The 13,205-nt window shown below is 42.4% G+C and overlaps 1 protein-coding gene across 6 annotated transcripts in view; it reads left to right on the top strand.

The window, feature by feature from the left end:
• The window catches only part of BEAN1 (brain expressed associated with NEDD4 1), a 49,678-nt gene that overhangs the window by 22,646 nt on the left and 13,827 nt on the right, over window positions 1-13,205 (top strand). For all 6 annotated transcript variants that reach the window (XR_013262732.1, XM_077454274.1, XM_077454265.1 and 3 more), the window contains 2 exons: window positions 7,594-7,800; window positions 9,299-9,422. Coding sequence is in view for 5 of the 6 variants with exons in the window: in XM_077454274.1 (XP_077310400.1) it covers window positions 7,594-7,800; window positions 9,299-9,422 (331 nt within the window). In the remaining variant the exon portion in view is untranslated. The remainder of the gene's footprint in view (window positions 1-7,593; window positions 7,801-9,298; window positions 9,423-13,205) is intronic.

Here is a 13,205-nt window from a genome sequence, read left to right as displayed (position 1 = left end):
ACAGCAGTGATTTGAACTGAATTTTGGCCCCCTTCCTTCCTCTGCAGCCTTCTGGTACACATCACAGGCCCCAGAAGACTGTGGGACCAATCACAAAGCACAGCGTGGCTCACACATGCGCAGTTGGAATCCGGCTGTGAAGCTGCAAGGCTTTACTACCAGGTTCCCTTAGTTAAAAAGACAGCACCTGCACCTGAAGCTGGTTGAAGAATCAGCTTTGGGGCAGGTAAGTAACTTATATTTCATTTTTTGGGGGGAGACTGCTCCTCTTTAAGCAGACTCTGCTTGACCCAATATGGCTGACAAGGTTGTGGAAAGTGACAGTGTCCAATTGGACAGCTGTCTCTCTGTGACTGCAGGAAGTCATAGAGAAACCTCCTCGGAAGTTCTTTTCAGCTGTGGCTTCCAATTTTAATGACTACCATCATGCTATCGATGATGTGATATCAAAATAGGATGACACCATCCAACGTCTTTTTTTTAGGATCTAGGACTTGAGTTGCCTCATCAAATAACACTTTCTACGGTTCCATTTCTGGTGGCAGCCATTGATAAATCATCGATTGGAAGGCAGAACTTAAGAAACCTCCTTGCGGGAACTCCAAATAGATATAAGATGCGGGTGATTCCATCCAATCTGATGTATAACTAAAAGCCATAAGGCCTTATCTCATAATGTAGGTAAGCCTATAATAAGGCTTACTTATGGGTAAAAAAAATATCTCCTAAACCTGTACGGTTTAGGAGATATTCCCCTCGCAATAAGCCGCTGACTGCAGCTGCGCATGCGCACAGGGGATTCGCGGCTGAAAGTCCGGCAGACGCCGGACCCTGCCGGAAAGAAATCTCCCGCATGCATGCGCGGGGGTGACGATATCGTGGCTCCGGCCACTCACAGCTGGAGCCGCGATACCCGGAAGACACTCAGAGGAAACATGTCAGCTTCCTCTGCGTGGATCGGGCCAGATGTCGGGGCCTCATTCTAAGGTAAGTAATTCATAATGAGCTAGTATGCGGTGCATACTAGCTCATTATGCCTTTTCCTTTGCAGGTCAAAAAAAAAAAACTTCAGCAGGTTTACTCCCGCTTTAAAGATCTCACTTTAGGGTGTGCTGTTAAAAAAGGTGATTTCCAGATCGATGATAATCCAGAAAAGCACCATAGAAGGACCACACCGCTGAAGTCTAACAATCCCTGCAATATTTTGTTTTGGCTGTTTGTGTAGACCAGGAGTCTCCAAACTATGGCACACAGGCCCAAAGCAGCCCACTACAAGGTTCTATCTGGCCCACAGCTGATTTGCATTATCAGTCTCTGTTTACCCTACCCCAACAGTTAGGGGGAACGCTGATGTAATGGGGACACTGATGTATGGAAGACTCTTCCTGAAAGAAAGACGGACTCTGACGGAAATCCAGATGTAAGGGGGGCTCTGATGGAATCCAGATGTGAGATGGGGCTCTGATGGAATCCAGATGGGAGATGGGGCTCTGATGGAATCCAGGGGTGAGGGGGAGCTCTGATATGGACTGATGTTAGGAGGAACTCTGATGGGGACCCTGATGTAAGGGGGGACCCCAGTGAGGACAATAATGCAAGTACAGTTCCTTGAAAAATAATTCATACACATTTTCCACATTTTTTCATGTTACAACCAAAAACGTTATATGTATTTTATTGGGATTTTATGCGATAAACCAACACAAAGTGGCACATAATTGTGAAGTGGAAGGAAAATGATAAACGGTTTTCAAAATGTTTTACAAATAAATTTGTGAAAAGTGTGGCTTTCATTTGTATTCAGCCCCCCTAAGTCAATACTTTGTAGAACCCCCTTTCGCTGAAATTACATCTGCAAGTTGTTTTGGGGATGTCTCTAGCAGCTTTGCACATCTAGAGAGTGACATTTTTGCTCATTCTTCTTTGCAAAATATCTCAAGCTCTATCAGATTGGATGGAGAGTGTCTGTGAACAGCAATTTTCAAGTCTTGACACAGATTCTCAACTGGATTTAAGTCCAGACTTTGACTGGCCCATTCTAAAACATGAATATGCTTTCTCATCAACTCTGACCAGCTTCCCTGTTCCTGCTGAAGAAAAGCATCCCCACAACATGATGCTGCCACCACCATGTTTCACGGTGGGGATGGTGTATTCGGGGTGATGTGCAGTGTAAGTTTTTCGCCACACATAGCGTTTTGCTTTCAGGCCAAAAAGTTCAATTTTGGTTTCATCTGACCAGAGCACCTTCTTCCACATGTTTGCTGTGTCTCTTACATGGCTCCTCACAAACTGCAAACAGCATTCCTTATGGCTTTCTTTCAACAATAGCTTTCTTCTTGCCACTCTTCCATAAAGGCCAGATTTGTGTAGAGCACGACTAATAGTTGTCCTGTGGACAGATTCTCCCACCTGAGCTGTGGATCTCTGCAGCTCCTCCAGAGTTACCATGGGCCACTTGGCTGCTTCTCTGATTAATGCTCTCCTTGCCTGGCCTGTCTGTTTAGATGGACAGCCATGTCTTGGTTGGTTTGCAGTTGTGCCATACTCGATTTTCGGATGATGGATTGAACAGTCCTCCATGAGATGTTCAAAGCTTGGGATTTTTTTTATAACCTAATCCTGCTTTAAACTTCTCCACAACTTTATCCCTGACATGTCTGGTGTGTTTCTTGGCCTACATGATGCTGTTTGTTCACTAAGATTCTCTAACAAATCTCTGATGGCTTCACAGAACAGCTGTATTTATACTGATGCTTATACTTAAATTACACACAGGTGGACTCTATTTACTAATTAGGTGACTTCTAAATGCAATTGGTTCCACTAGTTAGGGGTATCAGAGTAAAGGGGGCTGAATACAAATACACTCCACACTTTTCACATATTTATTTGTAAAAAAAAAAATTCCTTCCACTTCACAATTATGTACCACTTTGTGTTGGTCTATCACATAAAATCCCAATAAAATACATTTACGTTTTTGGTTGTAACATGACAAAATGTGGAAAGTTTCAGGGGGTATGAATACTGTTTCAAGGCACTGTAGGACACAATTATGGAGACGACAATGTAAACAGGTTCTCTGATGGGAACCTTGATATAAAAGGGGATACTGATGAAGACTCTAATGTAAGGGAGACTCTGATGATTATCCCAATGAAAGGAGGGTCTTCGGCGGGCATGCATCTTATGAAAAAGGTGCAGACTGAATTTATTTTTGTTGGACCTTTATTAATGACTCAAATTTCTTTGCTTTGTTTTATTGAATTTCTTTCTTTATTGTTCCGAATCATATCATGTTGATTAAAAAAAACACATTAATTAAATTGTATTCTATTCACACCATGAATATTTGTAAAATATACAATGTGGCCCTGGTGCTGAGAAGTTTGGAGGCACCTGGTGTAGACCCACTGCTGTATTTAAAACAGAACTGGGAAGTACATGCAGGGGAAGTTAAGAGTAGTCAGAAGACTCACTTTAAGTGCAATCTCAGTCCTCCAGTACCCCCAACAGGTCCAGTTTTCTGTATTTCCTTCATCAAGTACTGGTGCTTTAAATTAATATCGGTGGCTTGGTATTTACGACAGCTATTTTATTTATGGGAAATACATTTAGAATTTAGAGTTTATCGAGTTTAGACCCTTGATATTTTACCAAAGCCTCCCAATGGTACTCCAAAAAAAAAAAAAAAAAAACGAAAAAAGAATATTGTAAAAAATTGTAAAGTATATAAAAAAAAAAATTTAATAATTAAAATTAAAAATTACTGACGCCGCCCACTGCACTTCTGACACCATCCTTCGTCATACGAGGGAGGGGTGCCAAACTGTGTCTTTGCCCTGGGTGGAATAATTCCTAGCTTTGTCACTGTCTGCAAGAAGAACATACAAACTCAATGCAGAAAATATGCTTGATGGGGTACATTGAACTCAGTACCCCAGTTCTATAAGGTACTGTACTATACATTAAGCAGTCACACTGCCAAAATATATAATCACTCCCAATGATTATTAAATGTTTTGGTTCTGGTTGCCTTGAAATAGAGCCAAAAAGTGTTCAGCAATGCTAGCTCTTTGAATAAAAAGCAGAGAAAGGACATGAGGGTTATCACAATGCCAACGGGAACAATTAAATATTTCCAATGCCTTACACAATAACCTCCAATCTAATCTGAACGCACAGAGTTCCTTGTAATCTCAGAGAGCCTGTCAGTCAAGAGTCTGACAGATATGTTTTGTAGCTCAGATGGCACAATCGTTACACTCATACGGCCATTATACAACGAACGCTTTAGAAGTGTATCACAGACTTGACATACGCAAAGGTGGCTCGTAATTCTGCTGCTGGCATTTTCTTTCTTTTTTTTTTTTTTTTGTCATTTTAAGCTAGAGTAGAGTAGAGTATAGACATTGCATCCCTGGTGCCCAATAAACTTGTAAAAGTTCATATTAAATATAGAAAGTAGGATGATAAATTTACAACTATACCTAATTTATCTACTGAATGAAGGTATGAGTAGTATAATCTAAATCAGGGGTCTCCAAACATTTAAAGCAAAGGGCCAGTTTACTGCCCTTCAAATATTATTGCGGCCAGACTGCGACCAGTGGGGGCAGAAAATACCCTCGCATGGGGGGGGGGGGATTAAAAAATGCCATAGACCTGGTGGTCAGGGTCAAGTAAACAGATACTTGCGGTTGGCAGACACACAGAGTGGTTCAATGATAGTCCAAGTAAAAGGCAGGTAGAGTTCAGAGAATAGTCCTTATCTGGTCTGAGGTCATACACAGAGAAATCCAATCTAGCACAGCAGGACAGACAGGGAATTTGATCAGATATTACACACATTATCACACTCTATCAGAAGCATGAGACTGAAGGTTTGGCTGGCATAAATCAGGTCTTGTCTCTGCCCATAGTCTGGAAACAGTCACCTTGCAGGTGGAAAGACAGACAAGGAGAATGCCATAGCCAAAACCAGGATGTTGGAACCAGCAGCTATGATGGAGCAGTAGTGCACAGGCTCCTGACAGTGGGAGGAATAGTGCCCATCATTGATATTGGTTGGGAAGAATAGCGCCCAATCATTGTCAACAGTGTGGGGTATAGTGACCCATTGTTGATGTCAGTGGGAGGAAGAGTGCCCTGTTTTTGGTGTCAGTGGGGAGGAATAGTGCCTAATATCAGTGGAAGGAATGGTGCCCCAAGGGCTAGATAAAGGCAAGCACAGGGCCACGTTTGGCCCCCGGGCCGCAGTTTGGAGACCCCTGGTCTAAATATGCGCACATCAGTCTGAGGAATTAAAGCTGACCATACACAAGTAGAATTTTGTTTGAAAATGTTAGTTTTCAGATGTTCATTTATTTTGTAATTTTTCGACCCCCGTGATGAGAAAATTTGAAGGAGTGGGATGACATTTTTTTTTTTGCACAAATTTCTAACTGTGAATGTGGCTTTTGTCTGGTAAAAAAATGTACATTTTGTGATGAAATACATGTAATTTTTGTTAATGTTGTTATATACATCTGGGATTCCATTCAGATAGCAGATTTGGATGACATTTTATGGGCTTTAGAATAAAATTAGTTGACTCAATGATGGTGAGAGAAAGTTCTCACAAACTATTTTTCTGTGTAGGTTGCAACAAAAATCAAACTGTGGGTCGCAAGCTTAAAACTGTTAATGAATCTCTGACAGGTTCCTGTAGACTTGTGACTATGGATAAAAGTAATAAACAATCACCTCACACGCCATCAAAAGCATCCTCCAGACTTGGTGATTGCAAATCAATAGGGAAGGAGAAGTCATTCAACATTGGGACACCACATGGTCTGTGATCATTACTGATTTTCTGGTGATCAGTAGGAATATATTTAATCTCTCACAAGATCCAAACTAAGTTGTTGGGAGATGTATGAATTTTGAGGTGTATGCAGATAATGGTATGCCCTGACGTTATAGAGCCACATAGGGCCTGACTGAAGTCGTATATGAAACCTGCTCATGGCAGACATGTTGTGATTGGACTCACTATGACTGGGATGGTGCACTAGTGTCAGAATTATTAACTGTGACCCAGCCATCAGAACCAGCTGGTTCATATAACCTACGGCCACTTTAGAGGCAAGAACTTTACTCACAACTGATTCGGTACTACTTCCAAAGGTGACTGGCCAAGAGGGAAGAGTCAGGCTTTTATTGCTACCTTTACAATTAAAGATTTCTTTGTGTGTGTGATCTTTCTGTGCCCGCACTGCATTAGTTAACTGCTTGTTTTTGTCTAGGGGATTTCAGAGCAGAGACATACTTACCTAATGCGCCATTTCACTGAGCACAAGACCAGACCCCCGCCGTTCCTGCCACCCCACGCGCTAGCAGTCTTGTGAATGAACTGGTCCGGATGTCATCATGCCCATAGACCGGCTCTGGACGTGAGGATTGCAGGAACAGTCCACAGCTTGACGTGGGGGAGTGCAGTTTTCTGGAGGATTGAAGGATCGGGTAAGTATTGCCTTTTCGGTGCGTCCTTGAACAAAACGAGCAGTTAACCCGTGCAGTGCAGGCACAGAACCACTGCATGGGAGAAAAATAATAAATGGGGTTCTACTTTAAGTGATATGGAAATGAACATTGAGGGAAATTGAAAAAAACTGGAGCAGTGTGCATGGCAACCAATTAGCTTCTATTTTCAGCTTTTTCAGTTAGACTTTGAAAATGAAAGATAGACGTTGATTGGTTGCCATGCACAGCTGCTCAACATTTTTCATGCTGGCCTAGTACTCTTTTATGACTCTGTGCTTCCCTCCACTAGAAGAGTTTTTTAAATACGAAAAGAGAAGTTCCCAGTGTCCAAAGTGATGGTACACTTTATGCAAAGATATCAATCATTTATTGAAAATTAAAAAAATAGATCCAATGCGCTTCTTCAGAGCTATTGGTACTTATCAAAGGAGAAGGGTGGGCTCCATGGTGATACCTGTGTCTCTGTATAGAGCCTTGTACTGACAGATGATGGCTGGAATGGTAAAAAGACAGCAAGTACCACCACGGAGCCCAAAGATCTCTGTTAATACCAATAGCGTTGACGAAATGTGTTGGCACGATTTGTTTATTCTTGATTCTCAATAAATGATTGATATCCTTGCATCAAATTTGGCATAACTTCGGACACCTGGCACTCCTTTTTTCTTATTTGAAAATCCCTTATACTTAAGCAACATCAGAGGGGAGTCACAAACCTCAATTTATCCACAGAACCATTTAATACAGACTAAAATAATCCAATCTGTCCAGCACGGTCCCTAGCTCAAACCAACCACTTCCCTCCACTGGATAAGTCTTGTAGAAACACGTGGCAACCAATCAGAAATGAAATTTCGGTATGTTTAAATAGCATTTTGGATTGGTTTCTGATTGGATAGTGTGGTATACTACACTACACTACCTGCATTTTGTGGTACTCAAATTTTACATCGTGATAAACATTAGTAAATATAACGCTATAGCTGCCAAATCTAACTCAATATTTGTGTTTTTTTTTTTCCTTTTAGTAATTGTTGTAGTTATACTTTCCAATCTGTTTTACAGAGATTTACCTAAACCAGAGTAACCCACTTCCTGAGTATTTTGGTTACATGAGAAGTAGCCATGATTCCACATTGCTGGTGTCCCCACTGGTCGTGGCAGGAATTGTAATTGGACTGGTTCTCTTTCTTTCATGTGTCACCATCATTATTGGGAGCCTGAGGAAGGATGGAAGGGAAAGAGACTGGCGCCTTCAAAATCCAAGCTATGGTATGAACTGACACTGCTCTATTATTCTTGGACATAAAGGACATACTGTATGTATAAGTGACTGCATCAGACCTTATGACTGTTAGCCCTTGTACACACAGTTGGACATTTCGACAACCAAATCTGTCGGATTTTGTCCGAAACTGTTGCATACACACAGACGGACAAAGTTGTCAGAAAATCCGATCGTACTTAACGTGATGACGTTTTTTCATTACGATGGGACTACGTTCAGGCTAGTAGCCAATAGCTTTGGTCTAGGAATTTGATCTGAGCATGCGTTTCACTTTGTCCGATCAGAATTCTCTACACATGATCGGACAAAGTCCGATCAGAGCATGTTGTCAGAAAATTTTATAGACAAGTTGGAAAACTTAGTCCGTCGGATACTCCGATGGAAACAGTCCCATGAAGCCCACACACAGTCGGATTATCCGACAACACGGTCCTATCGGACATTGTCCATCAGAATATCCGACCGTGTGTACAAGGGCTAAGATGTTTCAGTTGCATAAGGAGCCCAGTTCACTGGGAATAACATGTCTCAGAAGTTCATAAAACCTTGGTTCAATCAACTTATAGGGTGAGCTCAGGCGTGTTCAGATCCTAGTCCCAACCCACCTAAGCAATCCCACCAGGAAGCCGTCACTGCACACCACCAATCTTAAGCAACTGGGGCATTGCCTGGCCTGCAGCTGCACATACACACGCCCCCCCTTGTATATGTGTGCCTACAGGCCAAGGAATGACTAGACTGCTCCTAATTGGAGGTGTGCAATGACGACTTCGTAGTGGGATTGCTCAGGTGGGTTGGGACTAGGATCCAAACATGCCTGACTGAGATCATTCCTACTTCTCAAGCTACTTATTCCATTGCCCTCCCGTCTCCATCCTGCAGATGACAGGATATAACGAGCAGTGGAGACATGGCTTTGGCAATTCAGGAATGAACACTTAACTTTGTTCCCTATTAGGGATGAGCTCAGGCGTGTTCACATGGAACACGTGCAGAGCCCGCCAGGAAGTCGGCGCAGCGCTGCGCTAATCACAGGCAGTGAGACATTGCTCCGATGTGTGGCTGCAGAGATCGGGCAATGTCTCACTGCCTGTGATTAGCGCAGCGCTGCGCTGACTTCCTGGCGGGCTCTGCACATGTTCCATGCGAACACGCCTGAGCTCATCCCTTTTCCCTATCTACTCTCTTTCAGAAAAAAACACTGAGTTGCAGGAGAAAGTAGACTTTGTGTGCTTGGGTTGGGAACAAAAACTGAGCTGTTCATGAGTTGCTGGGGTTGGATTTTTAGAACCATTTAGAAATGAATAGTGTTTCATGGGGTTCATTTTCATTAAAATGAAGGTAGGGAGCCAGCTAACTTTATTTTCAATAATCCCATAAAATAACCCTACCACATTAGTCCCACAATGGCAGCTACTACAGAACAAACAGGCTGGAAGGACCACCATTACTCTAAAGTGATATATTGTTATCTGTTCACAGATGGAATATCCTATGCACCTTCTTTCGGAGATCTGAGTTCCGTCTGTACAGGGGATATGTCTCCAGCCTTAGATTTTGCATCATATCTAGGCCTTAGCGTTTCCTATCCAGATTTTCCACCATGGTAAGAACTGAATTTGATGCATTTCAACATAGATTAGACTGCATGTGCATATTTAGTAGTTCAATCATGCTATCAACAGGAATTAATCAGTTTTGACTGTTTTTTTTGTGTCACATTAAAAATAATACAAATCATGTCCAATTGAAAAATATTTGATTTCATGTGTAAACAAATTTAAATCTAATTTAAATTCAATTTAATCTGATTTAAAAGGATTTGTAACAGAAACATAATTAAGGCTCTGTTAACACTAGTGTGATTTCAGGTTTGACTTTAGTCGCCCAGACACAAAAATATGTCACCAGCACGCCAAGGATCTCCAGAATAGATCCAAAGCTTTGTTCAGCCACCATGTCATAGTTACAGTTTTAGTCATGCCTGATGAAGGGGTGATGCGAGGCTTGGAAACATTGCTTTTGTAACTATGATGCGATCACTGAATAAAGCTTTGGAACCGTTTTGGAGAGCCTTGGTGTGCTGGTATTTCTCGCCTTGAATGTCTTCAGTTTCCAGCTTATGGTTCACTCCTTTCTCCACTTTAGCTTTGGGAATGTTCAGTCGCACAGAATCGTATGACAATGGAAATCACATTATTTTCAATGGTGCCCATTCACGTCAATGCAACATGACTACAATGCCATTTTAAAAGGTCCCTGCACCACTTTGGCGTGACTGCAATATGATTTTGGCCCCACAAACTTTAATGGAGTGGCACCAAAAATGCATTGTATATACTGTACATTTTTTTTGTTTTTTTGCCTGTGATTTGTAATGGTTGTTAGGAGCCAGCACCCTCCGGTGTCCTAACAACCAGTGACTCATCTCTGCTGTCAATCAGGGGATTCCCAGCTAAACAAATGAGCTGCCAGTGAAAAATAATTAAAAAAAAGATGTGGGGGTCCCCCCCAATCCAAGCCAGGCCCTTAATGTTATTTTCTATATTTTAAATAGCTTTCACTAAAATAATACTTGGTAATCCTACCATGAAGGTCCTTATTCAGGCACTTCCTGTTATAGAGTAACAGTGCTCCTGCATTGTCACACAGGCATCTGGTTAAGACTACAAGTGGCAATTTCAACTTAAAGTGGTTGTAAACCCTTACAACACACTTTGACCTACAGGTAAGCCTAGATTAAGGCTTACCTGTAGGTCCAAGAAATATCTCCTAAACCGTATAGGTTTAGGAGATATTTGCCCGAAGACAGGCACCGCTGTCTAAGGCGCATGCACCGTAGACAGCGGCGCGCAGGCGCACTAAGCGCTGCATCTTCAACAACGGAGATGGCGCGCGTGTCGGCTCCCGTGCGCATGCGCGGGAGTGACGTCATCGCCGCTTCACCGAATGACAGCGGCGGAGCTGCGAGACCCCACCAAGAAGATGGATGCGCCGGACTACAGGGGACAGCGGTGACTTCGCTGGCTCCTGTGTCAGGTAAGTGACACATAATGGACTACTATGCGATGCATAGTAGTCCATTATGCTTTGCCTTTGCAGGGAATGAAAGAGGAAGTAAACCCATTAGGGTTTACTTCCTCTTTAAGCCAGCCATACATGGATTGAAATTTGGCCAGTTCAGCAGGGACCTGACAAATTATGATCCATGTATGGACTAACTTGTTGTACACAAGTCAATCTATTGATTAACTTGGGCACAACCAGCTTGCTAGGTTTTTCCCGAACGATCAGTGCCATTGGCTATTTATGAGATTTTATTGAGTAGGTTAACTTTAAACATGGGTAGAAGGAAAAAAATAGCTTGATTCCCTGAACAACACAGTCACTATTAATGAGGGAATCCCTCCCGCAGCGCTATTGCTGGCAGCAAGCACAGTGAGCCTTCCCTGTCGGCAGAACACAATAATTAGTGTTGCTGGCAATTGAAGGCGGCACTAATCATTGGGGAAAAACTCAGCAGGCTGGTTGTACATAAATAGATCAATGGATTGACTTGTGTACAACCAGGGTGCGCATAAATGGATTGAAATTTGGATGGTCCCTGCTGAACTGGCCGAATTTCGATCCCTATTTGGTCGGCTTAAGGCATTTGTTATAAATATTTAAAGTCAATTGTATTGAGGATGGGGGTGATGAGGGTCTAAACCAACCTTTCTTAACCTTTTTATTATGAAAGACCCCTTGAAATAATGTTTAGGTCTCGAGGAATGTCTGCTAAAAAAACTAATTATATATAATCTGCAGATCACTGCACTTTAGCTAAACCACGTTGGTAGTCAATAAGAGAAAGGCCACCTTATGCCGCGTACACACGACCGGACTTTTCGGCAAACTAGATCCAACGCTCTTCACAACAGACTTTCGGCAGAGTTCCGATGGACTTGGCCACACACGAATGGACTTGGCCACACACGAACGGACTATGTCCGTTCGAAAGTCCGTTCGTTTTGAACGTGATCACGTAAACGGGACTTTCAATAGCCAGTAGCCAATAGCTGCCCTTGCGTCGTATTTGGTCCGTTGGACCAGCATACAGACGAGCAGTTTCCCCGATTTGAGTCTGTCGGAATTGAGTCCGCCGGATAGATTTGAAACATGTTCTATTTCTAGGTCCGCTGGATTTTATTCCCGAAAAATGAACAGATTAGCCCACACACGATCGGATTGTCCAATGGACTAATCCCATCGGACTTAGTTTGCTGGAAAGTCTGGTCGTGTTACACTTGTGGTCAGTGAAAAGAATGCTCAATTTAGCGGTGGTCGGTGTAATGCCCCAATACATGGGTGGTCGCTTGGAAAAATGCTTCTTACGACACTTAACATGATCATTAGTGTCAATGGTGTCTGAGATATGAAAGGAGAGGCTTCACAGGTGCAATTCCGATAGCTCTGCCAAGTGACCCTGGTGAGAGAACTATACAGGCTCCATTTGGAGCAGATCAGTCCATGACTGCTCAAAGAACCTTGACCAACCATGTAATCTTGGTTAAGAAAGGCTGGTCTAAACTGCACAGGATCATGGGGTTTAGTTGTAAATAAAATAAGCACAAAAACAGCCAATAAACTAACAAGCACCCTCTAGCCGTTCTCTGCACAAGATATGTCTCCACAATAAGACATTGATTGGTGGTAGGTTCTAGGACACTAATCATTTAATTGACTTAACCTCTACTCAATTTGCTGGCCACTGAGTTTGTCCATTTTTTATTTTACCATGTTTCAAATTAGATTTGGAATAAATACTGCATTAACTTCTTTTTTTCTCTTTGAGTCAGTGAAGGGACGATTTACGTAAATCATAGTTGACAGGCGGGATAAATGGCCATCATGCTAATATGTCCTATTAGGAGAATGAATGAAATAACGGTGTGGTTGATATCATAGAGGCTCATCTGCTTTATTTGATGTGAAATGGAGAGGGAAAGATTAGAGGCTCAGACAGAAGACTTCTTGCTGCCCTTCACGGTGAATTTAGTTTAAATTAAGCAGTGGCAGAATTTAATAGATGAACTGTTTTGATCGCTCGGTATGATGGTGACATTAACCGAATGTCAGTGTGAACAGTTCCTAAGAGGAATTAGGGGCTACGGTGATATTAAGTTAAAGGTACACTTCAGTCAAAATTGAAAATGACATCCTGAGGAGCAACCAGGGAGCATATCCAACCTGCTGAGTAGTGGAGCTTTTCAGTAAGGAATGGTTGCAGTGCACCAGTCAACCCTACTCCCTTTGTAGCACCCTCTAGTGTGCAACTAGAGTAGGTAAATGTATTTTGTTGACTTGTGGCAGCTGTGTGTGTCTGTTATTGGGTCAGGTTACTCTAGGT

The sequence above is a fragment of the Lithobates pipiens genome, unplaced genomic scaffold, assembly GCF_037356315.1.
Source record: "Lithobates pipiens isolate NorthernLeopardFrog02 unplaced genomic scaffold, aLitPip1_a1.2 Scaffold_10, whole genome shotgun sequence".
In the NCBI taxonomy this organism is placed as follows: domain Eukaryota; kingdom Metazoa; phylum Chordata; class Amphibia; order Anura; family Ranidae; genus Lithobates; species Lithobates pipiens.
This window is presented reverse-complemented; position numbering and strand designations above follow the sequence as displayed.